The sequence below is a fragment of the Anomalospiza imberbis genome, chromosome 4 (assembly GCF_031753505.1).
Source record: "Anomalospiza imberbis isolate Cuckoo-Finch-1a 21T00152 chromosome 4, ASM3175350v1, whole genome shotgun sequence".
Lineage (NCBI taxonomy): Eukaryota > Metazoa > Chordata > Aves > Passeriformes > Viduidae > Anomalospiza > Anomalospiza imberbis.
In genome coordinates, this window is record NC_089684.1 from 24722792 (window position 1) to 24738576 (window position 15785).

Genomic DNA, 15785 nt, shown 5'->3' on the forward strand with positions numbered 1-15785 from the left:
AGACCCTACTGACTTAGCTCTAGAGATTGCCAGATGTGTAGGGAACAACTCTTATGATCGAGAGGGCAGCATCTAGATAAGATCATATTCCTTTTCCATCCCTGAGTTTGTTTCAGAGCAGATGTGTTTCTGCTCTACCAGTTTCTAAAACAGTCATGCATATGCAAGTGTGCCAAGAGATTTAAGTGCCTAGGAATGCTGGTAACTTGGTATGGCTAAATTTGTATCAGCAATTAGCTTTGTAATAGGTTTTCCTGCGTGTGTAATCGCTTGTGTGATTTATGTTCCCTGTGTTCATTTAGTCTGCACAGAAGCCTGGCCTGGCTTAGTCTCTGTGTGTGCTGTTGCTGTAAACACCCTGTGGCAGCACAGGTCTGGCTGCAGCTCCCAGGTAGAGCTGAGGTGTTATTGCAGTTTTCTGCTCTTGCTGATGGTCTTGCTTTTCATGTTGGGTGGCATGTGGCAGGTTTCTTCTGTTAATTAGAACAAATGTGCCAATTATGTTAATGTATCTCCCGATACCAATCAGTGAAGGATTAGAGACAGCACATCTGTCTGTCACCAGGGAGCAGGATGACAAAGAAGACACTACAAGGTGTGTTGTTCTAAATTACGGACACCTTGGATCGTGCCTTCCCCAGCTGGCTGCAGGGACAGCTCAGTCTCCTGCAGGCTTGCTTGCCAGCCCATTAGCAGCCCTGGATGTGCAGCTCCAGTGCAGCTGGCAGGATCCGTTTGCCTCATGGAACTGCAAGTTGCATCCAGAGTGCTAAGGAGTTCTGACCAAAATGTAGCTGCCTCCAGGTGTACTCCAGCTTCTCCGCATCTGCAGATTCTATTGGTCAGGTTTTCATTCACCACTCTCACGTCTCAACTTAGTGGCCTTCTCTTGCTAGTCAGTTTGCAAACGTATAACAAAAATACCTTCTAGGGTAGAAAACTAACAAGAAAAAGGATTTTGTGTCTGATTTGTTCCAGAGGTTTAGTATATGAGAAAAACCACATGTACGTTGTTTTAATCGTAATTTTCCATAGCTGTCATCCCCCAGAGGGTACACTTACCCCATCCTTCATGGCATAATTTCTCCCAATTAAATGATTGCTGTTATGATAAGGAAAAAACTGATCCCATGTTTTTTCTATATGTACGCATGACCCTCAGTACATTTATCAATAACACCTGGAGGGATGTGCCTGATTTAATTGAATATATAGAGCTAGGTACATGCTCAAGAATTGTTCTGATTTTAGCCAGTAAACATCCTTAATATTTAGGCAAAAGCAAAAATCTACTCTAGAACATCTCAAGAGAGATGAAAAATGGAGAAATGAGGGTGTGATTTGGTATGACCTTGAAGTCAGGCTTTTGTGCACTTTGAAGTGCCCATTTATATCCTGCTGCTCCTCTGTCCACTTGCCTGCAGGTGTACAGGTCTCTAGCACACAAGTGTCCAGTGCCTTAGCTGCCAGTAACTATTATTCAGGCTACAGAATTAAATTCAGAATAAGTTTCTGCACTGACTGGATTAACAGCCTATTTCAGCAAGGGGGCTGTACCTTGGGGAATGACATGGCATCAAAAGAGATCATTGCTTTTAACTTCTGTGATAACAGTTTGCATACTTGTCACTCATAAATCAAACTGTCTCATTCTGCTTGCTTCTCTTCTGTATTTGACACCTGATCTCTTCCTACTTACATGACAGAACAACCCTACTCCCACCTACTCTGGTTATATCAAAAAATAATCTGAGGTTTGGTGGTGCTGAGCACTGCAGTCACCTGCACCGTAAAAAATGGGTCCAACAGTAACTGAAAATAAGTACCAAGAACAATCTCACATATTATAGTGTGTTTAATTAGTCCCCATTTCTACAAGGACTGAGGGAGAAAATATAACCACTAGAGGGGTGTTATCTTTTTTGTGTTGCTCTACTGATGGCTAAAATATGTGTGAAAGGAGACTCCCACTGCTTGTCAAATCATCCATCAGTTCCTTCCTTCAGATTTGACATTAGAGTTTGCAACATTAACAGACAACATAAAAACCTGGATGCCAGAAGACTGAATTAGATATATTTAAGAGATACCTTGTAAAAGAGATGGCATTTAGACATGCACACACCGTATTGATGTACTGGCAGAAAAAAAAAGATATCCTGTTGTTCTTCAAACTTTTACTGTTAGCAAATTCTGAGGCATTAGGTGGAAAAGGATCTTTTTCCTAAGAGGTTTGGTGTAGAGCCAGAGGCAATATACTGAATTATACAGAGCTGCTTTGTTTTGGGATTTTTTTTTTATTGGCAACTTCTCTTTTCATATTATCTTTGGTAGTTTTGCAGGGATGATAGGGAATTCAATGCTTACAGCTTTAATTTTGTCTACTCATTTGAGACCCAGATTGAATATGTATGTGTGTTGTTGCAGAGTAGTGGAAAAAAGAACCATGTGCTTGGGCATGGAGCCTTGAGGGTGCCAAAGGCTGCTAGGGTATATTCTTGGATGGACATACCAGAAATATTTTAAATTGAGCCTTAGACCATGTAGACTGTAGTCCTGTCTTTACTGGTGTCCTGGTGTCCTCAGTATGCAAAGCAGAGAAAGAGCACAGGCAGATTTGACAGTGGGATGTACACAGTTCTGGCAGTGTGTGTACCATCTTTTACAGCCCTGGCATAACCATCCCGGAAATAAACAGTGACTTTGAAACCAAAGAAATATATGGGTTTTGTGTGAGAGACGGGAGTTAAATGGCAGCATGCTACTGATGGAGATAAGCTCCTGGATTGTTTTTCAGTCTAGAATTCATGCAGACTTGGCCTGCAGGTGAGGAAGGAGTTAAATATTGCCATTGACTGAAAAGGAATGTGTCTGTCTTGATTACACCTGAAACCTATTAGGATTCAAGAAAGGCGGAAAAAACAAGTTTAGTCATTCTGTCAAGGAAAAACATTGACTAAGAGCTTGTATCTTCCATGGTGACAGAAATACAGCCTCCAAAGTTTTATGTCTTTTTCTTCCTCCCTTGTTCCTTGCAGACACACGTATCCATTTCCAGAGCCCTTGTTGCACCACTGTCTTTAAGCTCCGCAGTATCGACAGCTGTGAGGCTGCCACATCCCACAGTGATGTGCTGTGAAAGAGAGAGGTTTAAATCAAGCCTTTCTTGGAGCAGTGGCTCTACATTCACTAAAGGTGTAAATCTTTGGAAGCAGCTCATACCTGAAGTGCATCCACCCAAACTGGAGTAGGGGAGCTGGAGCTGCTCAAGGCAGGGCTAAAGGTGGGGAGTGGGTGGTGGGTACCTATAATCCAAGCCCACATCTGCCAGCACTGATCTTGCAGCATTGACTGGTTTTGTCTAGGGGTGAATTGAGCCCTCTGTGTTGAACACCAGGAGAAATTATTGTTTTATCTCACCATGGTTTGGAGCAGTCTGTACAGGTGACTTTTGGGGTATGTCAATGCTTGGGTAGTTCCTCAAATGTCTTTAGAAAAGTGGGGTTTGTGAGAGAAGGACTTGGCAGCTAGCACCTCACAAGTCCAGTGGGTTGATTGTGGTTATGTGTTTCTTCCTTTAATTAAATCCTGGGCACAGGCTGAAGTGATCCAGTGACATGAAGGCCCAGCTTTGATCCATCCAGGGCCCCAGTCCTGTCCTTCAGCGCACTCAGTTCAAATGAAAACGAGCTACTAGATTTGCAGCCAAATTATATTAGAGTGGCTCACAGCAGTCAGCTGGGATATAACAGGGTGTTTTCTAAGGAAGGCAATAAAGAGAATATTGTCTAGATTAAAAACATCATATTAAAAATATTTTTCTGTGCAACCAAGGAAATCATGCTTTATTAAAGTAAAATATAGCTTACACAAATAAAGAGGAAAAATAAGCACTGATGTCCTTGTGATTTCCTATTTCCTTGGTAACTGACTCTATTTTGCTTCATTCCCATTGAAGCCAGACAGTGTGTATGTGAGTGCAAGTGTACTTAAAAATATTGGGGTTTGTGATTTGTTAGTGCTACCTGCTCCAGTATACAGTCTTATGGTTTTAGACTCAGGTCAGATACCGACAAGTTTACTGCATTACTAACTGCCTGATTAGGCAAGATATGGAAAACAGTTGGTGAGATCTGTGCTGATTTAGGGTTTCTGATGTTGTAGGAGAATTTTCTATTTGCAGATATGCTCCTAAGATATCACCCTTTCCTTTTGCCTTGCTTCCAACTCTGAAAGCACAGATTAGCTTTTCCCTGTACTGTACCTGGCAGCCTTTGAAAATGCATTGATGTTTTCAAGGCAAGGCAAGACAGCTGTTGTGTGGGTGGGTGGGATGAAAGGGGGCTTGAAGGAAAGGGTAGACATGAAGAGTGTTCTCCTGTTTTTCTGCCCTGGTGTTTTGTTTCAGTTGGTGGCATTCATCAGGTGAGTCCATTGTCACGTGCCTGGGCTCGTAGAGTTTTCTGGGATGAGCAATGCAATCACAGATACTATGTCTGTCCATATTGATGTGACTTGTTACTGACTCACTGCCTCTGGCCCTTTGAAACCCCAAGGTGGAGTGGCTGAAGAATGAAGAGGTGATTGACCCCGTGGAAGACCGAAACTTTTACATCACCATTGATCACAACCTGATCATCAAGCAAGCCCGGCTTTCTGACACCGCCAATTACACCTGTGTTGCAAAAAACATTGTGGCCAAAAGGAAAAGCACCACAGCGACTGTGATAGTCTATGGTAGGTGATGCCTTACACTGTTGCAGGAGGATGGACACTCACTCAGAGCAGGAGGTGGGGCAGGAGGGGGTTGCACAATGCCCTTGTGCAGCTCTGGCTGCAGTCAGTGCCCAGGCTGGGCTGCCTGTGCTGCCTGGTGACTTGCAGCCACACACGGGGACTGCAGTCAAGGGGCACTGCTGAAATCCCTCAGGAGTACGATGACTTGTCTTATTGGTGACAGGCAATGGTGTTAAAGGAGGAAGAGCCCCCTGCACAAACAGCCTGATTGGAGAGAAGGAGGCTGTTCCCCTTGCTGTAACACACAGTAGCTGCAAACAGCAAGGAGCCACCAGGGCACGTCCTCCAGCAGGCATGGAGGCCTGGCTTATTACCGACACAGTTCATATTCTTAATGACTCTTTTCAGAAATAAGAGTGAAAGTGATAGAGAGTTTGTGCTTCTAGTGACTGATAAGAGTGTCAGAGCTCATCAGAATCCACTATCTCCTTATAGCTCTTTAAATAAGCTTATTTTTGGTGCCTACTTCCAAAACATACCCTGACACCAAGAGCAAAGAAGCAAAGCCTTCTGGGACTGCAGTTCATAGGCACACAGCCTAGCTTAAAACTAAACATTATGGGAATATAAAGCATGGGATAGCATTATTCTGTGTCAGCATCCACAGTGCTGATATGACTGAAGCTGGCCATGCTTTGACTGGGAAAGGATGGGATTCCCTCCTAGGGTCTCTTCCAGCCTGTGTTGCATTGCAGCTCTGTCTCACCAGTCTAAGCCTTTGCCTCTGCAGAGTTACTTCCCCAAATGCATTCCAGGTGGGGGTATCCACCAGAACAAAACCTGCTCTGATTATGTGCCAGCTGACTGAACTGGTGTTTCTTACAATCAGCTTAATTATAGGATAGACAAGTAGGGAAAAATCCCTATGATTATCCCTAGTAATTCATTTCATATTCAGGGTAGCAGTTAGATTTAATTGTAAGCAGTTGCTTCTGTGAAGTCACAATGAGGGCTTTTTACTTCAGTTTTTATAGAAAACTGACTGAATTGAGTTGATTAGCAACGCTTTTGGTATTGAGGGATGGACCATGCAAGAGCACCATGTTTTGTAACTGAGATGAATGCAGAAACATAAAGATGTAGGCATACTACAACCCTTCCTCATATATATAAAGAATTTTTTTCAAAAGTATATTCAAGAGACATGTTTAGGGAGCAGGCGATTTTATGGGTTTTGTTGCCAGAGCTGCTTCAGGGTTGTGTTATATCACAAACATTTGGGTTTAGGGAATCCAAACAGTTAATATGTTATTACCCATATCTGATAATGACATTATTATGTAGAGCAGCACAACTCCTTTTTCATTCCTCCATCTATCCCAGAAACTGTGATGGATGAAAAGGACAGTCAGTATAAATATCTTCCCAGAGATAAATATCTTCCCAAAGTCCAACAGAAAGAAACGTATTTAGTGTGAGCTCATTCTGAACAACTTAGGGATGTGCTGGGACATTTATATATACACCAGCTATGTCCACAGAGGGGTGAGTGAAGTTGTCCTGACATCCTGAAGTCACCTTCTTGAAAGAAAGGAAAAGAAAATTCTTGATATCTAATCAAAGCGTCGTGGTCTCTGAGCATGCATAGGTGATGAGTGCATCTGAGCATGAGTGGGAGAGCAGGTTATCTCCCTCTGGAAAATGGTGCAGTTTTCAGAACATGAGCTTCTGGCTGCCAGAGCTCTCTGAACCTGCAGGGGTTTTGGTCATACACACTCCACCAGGCACTCAAGGCTGGGTCAGGTTGGTTTTCAGGATAAGGCAGGTCACCTGCCAACCCTAATAGTCATCAAGTGATGTTTTTCATTCAGCATCAGCATTTCATCAGCTTGTACAATTACTTCTGCCGTACACTTGGTGTGTTGGAGATGTGGGTTTGTGCCTGTTCAGTGTTGTTTTTCGTGCCATGTCCTGTGGCCACTGTTTGAGGCCACATGACACAGAGCCAGAAGCGCCTTGGGGCTGCCCAGTCTGGGCTGTTTGTGTGACCATGCTCTTTTTCTCCTGCTTTGCAGTGAATGGAGGCTGGTCCACCTGGACAGAGTGGTCTGTGTGTAACAGCCGCTGTGGGAGAGGCTTCCAGAAGCGCACGAGGACCTGCACCAACCCTGCCCCACTCAACGGCGGCGCCTTCTGCGAGGGCCAGAGCGTCCAGAAAATAGCTTGCACCACTCTGTGTCCAGGTTCAGTATGAAAAGCACACATAAATACTTTGTTATCAGTCATTTCAGGAGAACACCATTAGTTGCAAAAGCTTACGTTTCATTATAATAAATTCGACATCTCAGGGAATTAATATTCAGTTGTGGTGCATAAGTAGATAAAATAGTGAGCACATCATATCAAGCAGCACGGGTTCCAGCCCTTCTTGCGCACACTGCTTGCACTGTGGTCTCAGCTCTTACAATTCAGGAGATTTGGGGAGCATTCAGAGCTTCAAAATGTAGGAGATAAAGATTGAAAGCTCTGGAAAAGAATTGGGACTTGAATATAGAAAGTAACTGTGATGTAAATATATTTGCAATGTCTGTTCAGTCCAGCTGTCTCAGCAAGTAAAGCATCTGGGATGTAGATATTAAATTTGAGGCAGATGTTTACCTGACAAATACAATCGTCAAATACAAAGGCATTTTTATTGGAAAGAGATGTGTATCCATACTTTTGGAAGTTATTTAAATGTAAACTTCTGAAAATACAAGATTGTTTCAGGACATGCAATGTAGTTGGTGACTTCTTGTGATAAAATTCTGCCATCTGTCCTACTGTACAGTGCTCTCCTACTACTGACCCACTCAAATTGATGGCAATAAGGCCATCTTCAGCTTGTGAAGTTTGATGATCCAGCTCTCTCACTGGAATAATTTTACATATTATTCTTCAGCTGTTCACTTTAGTGCTTTTGAAAATAATTTACAGGATTTTGAAAGGTGCTAAACACATTCCTGATTCTACTCATGTGGAATAAATTGGTGTCTCTAGAGATTTCTTTTAATAGAGAATATTTAACATGAAAAATCTTCCTGATAAGAATTTCTGGAAAAGTCTAACCTCTGTGTTAAAAATGCCACACCCCCCCCCCCCCCACAAAATTAATCACAGATTCCTGACTTGTTGCTTGTACATTTTGAGCACAGATAAACTGGTTAGAAGTTTATATAAAGGGGAGAAAAGACCAGAAATGGGGCCAGAGCAGAGAGAAAGGAGATGTGGGGATGAATGTGCATTTACAGGCCAGAAGTAGAATAACAGGCTGATGGTCCTTCTGCCTTGCCAGGAAGGGCTGGGAGCTGCAGAGTGGCTTGTGCTGACCCTGCATTGCTCTGTCTTGGTCTCACTTTTGTGTATCCCTAACAAGTTATGTCCTCTCCTTGTCTCAGTGGATGGCAAGTGGACATCCTGGAGCAAGTGGTCCACCTGTGGTACGGAGTGCACCCACTGGCGCCGCAGAGAGTGCACAGCCCCAGCTCCCAAGAATGGGGGGAAGGACTGCGAGGGGCTGGTGCTGCAGTCCAAGAACTGCACAGATGGGCTCTGCATGCAGGGTAAGTGCTCTCTCCGGGATCTGGGATGTATGCGGCAAACCCTGAAATAACTGCAGATCAGCATCAATGCCCTAAACTCACAGAACCATTTGTAGGAGAAATGAGTTAGGGACCAGTTCTCAACCTGCCTGGACACCCCACTCCTCTTGCCTGGAATATGAAACAGTGAAGAATTAGAAAGAGTCATGACAGAGCCTTCTACTGCGTGCCCTCCCCACCGAACAGCCCTCCTCTCTGTATTGCCTCAGCATTTGTCCAGAGGAGCTTGGCAGTGGCTCTTACAGCACTGCAAATGGAAAAATAGAGCATTTAGACCAAAGCCAGCATTTTCAAAAGAGTAAACTTGGCCAAGCAGATTGGCTTCTAGCTTTTTACTGTCAGGAATGGTGAATTCATATGTTTCTATTTATAATAGTTATGCTCCTTTTTCAATTTCAAGTGACTGTGGTAGAAAGAGGTACACTGCATCAATGCAGCGCTGATGCAAACTTCCTATCTGGTTGCCAGCATGCTGCAACCTCAGGAAGATCAGCTTTAGCACTGGTCTGTTCCACCTGGGCCTATTCACACAGCGGTCCTGCCTCTCTGACTAATAGAGAAGCAAAGAAAAGCAGGCTTTAAGTGTAATTCTGATATACACTGATGAAAAATTACTCAGGTCTACATTTTATCCCTTCTCAAAAATTAGGTCTTCTCTGCTCTGCTGGTGCATCAAAACTCCCTTTCATGTTTCATTAGTAAAATAACCTAAGCCAGAATCCTCACATACAGCTTTTTCCTATTCCTTCATCCCATCTCTCTGCAGTATTTCTCTGTCAAGCCTCAGCTCTCTGTTTTCCAAAGAGTTGTGGCTGTACCCATCCGATACCTCTGTGTACAGATCATAAAATGCTTTGAGTTCTATAATAAAAAAAGATAGAATAAAAACTAGTAAAGAATTCTTATTCTCTGAGGCAGGTTACTTTTGACTGAAATACTCATGATGACAGAAAATGACACTACCAGCTAATAAATTGGTCTGCTCTTTGAATAAGTGCTATATAAAATAGCTACTATGTTGGTAGTGATCTCTGAGCTACCCTATGGCACAGCATGACCATTTACTTTGAGGTTTCACAGATTTACAAGTATCTCCCTCGATGTGGCTCACACAAGCATTTCCATCATGTTAAAAGCTATTAGTCAATGTCAGTGGTCTATAAAGCTGTAATCCCTCAAAACACTTGTTTTTATGGTAAAATTGAAAAGGTAACATTCAGAATTCCTCTCCTTTTTGTTTCTAAGGATAGGGGAAAAATCCAGCTATGTCTTACTATACAACACTTTGGTGACTTTTATTGTAGGGAAGCTAATGCACCCCTAGTTCCAGCAGAGTTAATAAGTCATTATGGCAAATTAGGAGGAAAAGTTGCATTTTCCCACACAGAAGAGCTCTTCACTATCAGATTATATTTAGCAGGTGTATGTCATCTTTGTGTGTGCACATAAAGAGAGCCATTTAAGCAGAAATCTTGTGGAAAAGTAGATATAATAGTACAGCAGAATAAAAGCCCTGTAGGGATCTCATTTATCTGTTGATGGTATATTGCATTTTATTTGTGAAAGTGGATGCGAAGTATAAAGCAGAGGTCTTCAGTAGGAGAGAGGGTGAAACTGTTGTGACTCCTATTCTGCTTCATATATATGTATATAAAAAATGGTAATGAAAAATATGCAGTCACATAATGACCTGCTTAGCTCCAGGGGCCATGATAATCCTTCAGTGTTGGAATTTAATGGCAGTGTTTTAATGGTGTCTTTATACTCGCAGGGTTTCACATACCTGTAAAACTTCCAGTCCTGCTCCCTGATCCATCACTGCTGAGAAGATTGATTTGCTGTACTATGTGGCAGTGTGCCTGCTGCTCTCTCTCTCTCTCCCCTTCCCCCTCTTTTTATTTATTTATTTTTCTCAGTTTATGTGAAATCAATCTGATCACTTACATTTTTGCCTGTGTGAATTTAGATTCTTAGAAAATCTGCCTGCTGAGCCAGGAAGACACATAGCATTCCTGTCATTCCTAAAACAACATGCCTCTTTCCACATTATTCGAGGCTTTGTGGGTCTGGCCTGGAACTGACAATTCTCTTAGCCTGGGCACCTGTAGATTCACAACAGTCTTTTCCAGTGGCTTCATGCCACTGGGTCTGGCATGGCACATGTGGCAAGGAGGAAGCTTCAGCCACCTTTTCTCTGTGGCCACAGCCAGCTGGAAGATCTGATGGCCAGCTGCTTACCTGCACCATAGTCAAATCCAGTTCCTAGATGCCCTGGTGCTGCCTCCTTACTGCCAGTCTTTAGTGAGAGCTTGAAGCTTGGCACCACAGATGTAGTTGAGGTCAAAGAATTAGAAGGCAGACACTCTGCCAGGAGTCACTAGCCTGTTGCTCTGACAAAAACTCACTTGTAAATATATATCTCTATATAGCTGCATGTAAAAGATATCCTGGAAAATGCTGGATTGAATGAGTCTCATTTACAATCCCTTTCTCTTCCAGTCTATTATTCACTTCAGTAGCATCAGCTGGATAAATCAATAAGCTCTTTCATCAGACCGCCCCTGCTCCAGCAAAGAGCACAAGTCTGCACCACTATTGATTTCTGTGGGGATAAACACAGTGGAGCTTTCTCCATCCCTTGTAATCACAGTATTTTACACCCAAAGCTGTAGTTTGCGCTTACCACTAACCATGGCATTTCTCATGCAACTCTGCTGTTACATTTGTTCAGACTAATCATCTTGCTGGTACACACATACTTTCCCGTATCCAGTAGTTTGTGTTTTTCTGTTAACACGAAGGGATGAACACTCATTAAACTAGAGAGCCCACAGAGAGCCAGCAGGGTGAATTGAAGAGGAAAAGCAGTTGTAGTGAAAATTTAGGGCAGCCATTGCTATTTTAAGTTTTCAAGTACACAATATTGTCTAGCAGTTCCCATTATAACGATTTCATAATTCCCATAATAGCACTAATAAGACCTTCTGGAACAAAATCTCCTGTAGGTGTAAGAAGAATTGGCTGGTTACCACCCACGCTAGTTGCATTGCCTCCATAGTTGCATTATTTCCCACTTGATGTATGAGTACTGTGGTAAATACTTCAGTGCAAGGAACAACACTTTTAAAGGCACACACTGCATCTCACAGGGGATTGCTGTAAACTGAAGCACTGCAATTAGCCCTTCATTTGTATCACCTAATGACTTTGGTGGGTGTTCTGTGCGGGGAATGAGAAAGCAAAGCACTCTCCTGCTGCCTCAAACTGCAATACAAGTAGTTCCCTTCACTAGGTCGCAAACATTTTTAAAGCAATGTACCGGAGAAGTGTTTTGCTGGACTCGGTCTGGAACAAGTGTGAGATCACTTGTGTGGTACAAAACTGCTGCTTTTGCTTTGCATTATGTGTAAAATTCTGCTGATAGTCAAGAAGAGGGGCACAAACTATGAGGAGAGTTAGCTGTGCTTCATGGTTATGTTGAAAGCTTATTACCTGAGTTGTGACATGAAGCTGTCATGCTCACAGCATGTCACATATTTCCTTTCTGTTGAGGATCTAAAGTGACAGTGTTCAGATTTGTATTGTCCCTGTCCTGAATGAATAAGTACAGCAGGTCCATAGGCATGAGGTTGGTGCCTGCTGGTTTTTTAGACTTTTCTGAAATCATGCCTGGGACGTGCAGGGTTGGCACTACCTCAGTCAGAGGGAGACAACCAGTGCCCCTTTTTCTGCTCACTTTTGGCTTTAGTCAACCACTGTGGCTTTTCATAAAAGGCTGGCTAAGTTCTGCTTTAATTTTTTTTTTTTTCAAAACACAAAGCTAACTCTCTTACAGCAACAAGCAAGATAATAAAGAAGCACATGTTGTTGCTTGAGGACTATGGGTTATACAAATAGTACTGTTGCTCTGTGAAGTAAAATTGCTTACTTTATACAGTCTCACAATATGAAATAAAAATCTATCATTGAATAGGAACAAGGGGAAATTTCCACCTGTGAATCACTGCCAAGGGTCATCAGATCCCATATGGACTTTCCCTCTGTTTCTTGAGCATGAAAAGACTGAGATGTGCTACTGTAATTTTTTAAAACATAGAAAAAAAAATTCAAAATAGTTGCTACAATACTCTGGGCTGACTCTCAGGTCACTCTGTTCTTCTCCCTGCATGCAGCGTAACTACTTCGAAATGCAAATAGCAGATGCACCACTGGAGAAAAAGACACCATTCCATGGTGAAGATTTTATTACCAGACTAGCAATGCCATTCCTTCTTAGAAAAGGCTGCCTTCTAGTCAAGAGTGAATTTATGTGATGTGGTGACAGCAAATCTGTATTTGCTGAGTACTCTGAAATCCTCATCTGAAAATCAGTGTGAAGGTTCCCTCTTGCAATAATAGTGCCTAAGCACGTGAAAAAGATGCAGTTTATCCTGCTTGGGCATTAAATGGCAAAATGCTTCCCTTTTCAGTCTTGTCTCTGTTTATACAGGTCCTGAGTAGAAAGCAAGGTTACCCTGATACTAGCATCTCTTTCTTTCCAAAACATACATATTCTGCACATGTCCTGCTTGGTTAATGTAAATGTCAAAAACTCTGATGGAATCAGAATTCATTTCCCTTTTTGGCTTGATTTGAAAGCAGGCATTCAGGGAAGAATTACAGGGCAGAGCAGCTTGATGATGGCCACAGGTCCACCAGAGCAGATCAGTGTGCAAAGAGCGGGGGAATGTTTTCCAAGCTCCAGAAGGTAAGCAGAAGTCTCTCAAGGGAGACTGCAACAGAAGCCTGTGTGTGCAGAGGAATGAAATAAAACCTTTTATTAAGAGCATGTGGGTCAAGAGAGAACTTCTAATACACTCAATCTGTCAGCATAATGATACAGCCACCTGGCCTGCTCTGGCCTAGCAGGGGGAGTTCATTCATTTGAAGCAGGCATCTCATCTGTTCCTAGAGGAAGTTTTCCATAATATTGTTTTTTGATATGAGTAAAGGGATGTGTTATTCCATTTGCTACCCACCTACTAATGGTGTGGCAGCCAAGGGAGTTTATGCACACATCTCAAGAGTTATGACTCATCTCTAGTTTATTGTAGTGACATGAAAAATCCCCAGCTGAGAAGCATCCATGCTCTGATAGGCCCTGTGCAACTGAGACCTCTTGCCTAGAAAACCAACTGCTTGAAGCAGATAAAAGTGTTGGGAGAAAGTAGAAGTGCAGAGCCACAGGCAGAACCTAGGGCACTGAAATCCCTGTGTTCTAACCCCAGTCAGTTCAGAAAGAGCCACCTCCACATTATTTTTAAAGAAAGAAAGTGCTGTAAGATCTCTAGGCTGTTTTCAAAAATTTGCACTAATTAAAAAAAAATTTAGCTATACAGAGAGGAGAAAAAAGACAACCTTATCCATCTATACTTTTCATTCTTCTTTATCCTCTTAGGTTTTCTTTTATTCTTCCCTATTCCTCTACACATTAAAAGCTCAAAAATTTACTCAGATAGATGAAAGAATAATTCAGATCTTATGAAGTCTAACTGATATATCAATGTAATTGTACAAGAAAGCCACCCCATACAGAAACAATAATGTACATTTATATTATCCTTGTCATATACAAAGGTGCATATATTTCATGATTTTTGCTTTCCTGTCAGAGTGTCAGGCGGGGTAAAGTTACATGAGCACCTGATGGCTCATCAATGAGTAAGTGAAACAATCAGAAGTAAAACTCAGTGCTCTCTACTTCTCAATCTGGACTAACAAGAGTATTGGCAGCATACTTAGATGAAAACTCATGTTGGGTAAGGAAGTTTCTATAATTTGTAAAAAAACATTGAGCTTATCAGCTGGATTCTGGAGTTTCTGGACTTTTTGAGGTTATAAGCTGGGCAGTTACCTTACGTGTGAGCGTACAAACCTGCCAACAATTATTATGCTTGTTCCATGGGGATAACGTATGCTGTCCATAACCCTTTTTGTCCAGCATTCTTAACAGTTTTGATCCTCTCTCCTAGATCCACTTCCAATTGTCCCTTCCTTCATCTAGCTGTGTGCCATGTGTCCTCTCTCCAGTGGTGTCCCTTGTCCTCATTTCAGCGCTCTTGTCCCACTACAGCAAAGTGAACCCCAGGAAGTCTAGCTAGCATTCAGTCATTGCAAGAGTGGAATTTACAAATATACATCAAGTGAATTGCAGTGCTAGGCATGTGTTTACTTTGCTGTCAAACATGCATAACAAATACAGTGCTGAGGTCCTACTAAAGACTGACATAAGATTTTACTAAAAGGTCAAAGTCCTTAACTACAGAAGACTGCATAATGTCAAACTTGGATATTCTAATCCATATCAAATTTTAGCGACAAGTTATCCTTCTCTTCCATCTTCCCTTTTTCCCATATAGATGTCATGCATGTTTAAATTCAGGCAAGACCTTTCTATCAATGTTAAAAAAATGTCAGGATCTAATTTAAAATGAAAACATAATTGCAGACATAATTATAGAATATCATGAACTCCTGTTCAAGGAGAGAACAAGAGAGTGTCCCCATTTAACTCACCCACTCAGGAAAGATCTGAGATAATATCCAAGTAAATAATCAGTCACAAAACCTCAAGCTCCCTGTTTATTAGCCCAGCCTGAATATGCCAATAATTAGTCCTTCAGAAGGAAAATAAATTGCTGTGCATTATCTCTAGGATGCCTGATATCATATCTGACCTTCAGCATCATTACTACAGATATGAAGGTCTTTCTTTAGAATAAAAATGTAGGGAGGGAAAATCTTTCTGTCTGAGGGAAATCTTTCTGTCTGAAATATTTTTGCTGTTCCAGAGACTCTGTTGTTGGTTTGTTTTTTTTTGGTTTTTATTCTAATTTTCCTCATCAAGCTTCTCTGTCCTGTAATTCTTCCCTGAATGCCTGCTTTCAAATCAAATAGAAAAAAAAACTTTCTAATTTTTTCTAATTTTTAACCACCACAAGTAAGGTATAACATATCATATCTTCTGGCTTTTTTGATACATTTCCTGGGAAATAGCAAGGGAGAGAAATAATTAACAACAAGTAGACTTCAAATTTTATGGTTAATACTTTTCCAATCTCATTAGCAACATGTTAAGTGAACATGAAGCCTTGACACTAAACAGTCAGAATACGGGGTTTACTCTAAGATTACTCTTGTACCATTAACTCTGCCCCTTGTAGAAAAGAAAATGCTGGAAACGTGCAGCCTCTGGACAGTGGAACTTGCACAAAGCAATTTAAAACTCCTGAATGTCAAATTAAATCTCCAAAATTCTTTCTTGTAAACTGGGAATATGTGACTTTGGCCATCATAAACAGAAACCTAGATGGACTTAGATGGAAGCCAAAAGCATTGCAATGTATCCGAATTAGTATTTTGAAAGCC

The 15785-nt window shown here is 41.8% G+C and overlaps 1 protein-coding gene across 2 annotated transcripts in view; it reads left to right on the forward strand.

Annotated features, from left to right (window-relative positions):
- The window catches only part of UNC5C (unc-5 netrin receptor C), a 244442-nt gene that overhangs the window by 194321 nt on the left and 34336 nt on the right, over positions 1 to 15785 (forward strand). For both annotated transcript variants that reach the window (XM_068187535.1, XM_068187536.1), the window contains exons 5-7: positions 4557 to 4737; positions 6813 to 6980; positions 8175 to 8339. In XM_068187535.1, coding sequence (XP_068043636.1) covers positions 4557 to 4737; positions 6813 to 6980; positions 8175 to 8339 — 514 coding nt within the window. The remainder of the gene's footprint in view (positions 1 to 4556; positions 4738 to 6812; positions 6981 to 8174; positions 8340 to 15785) is intronic.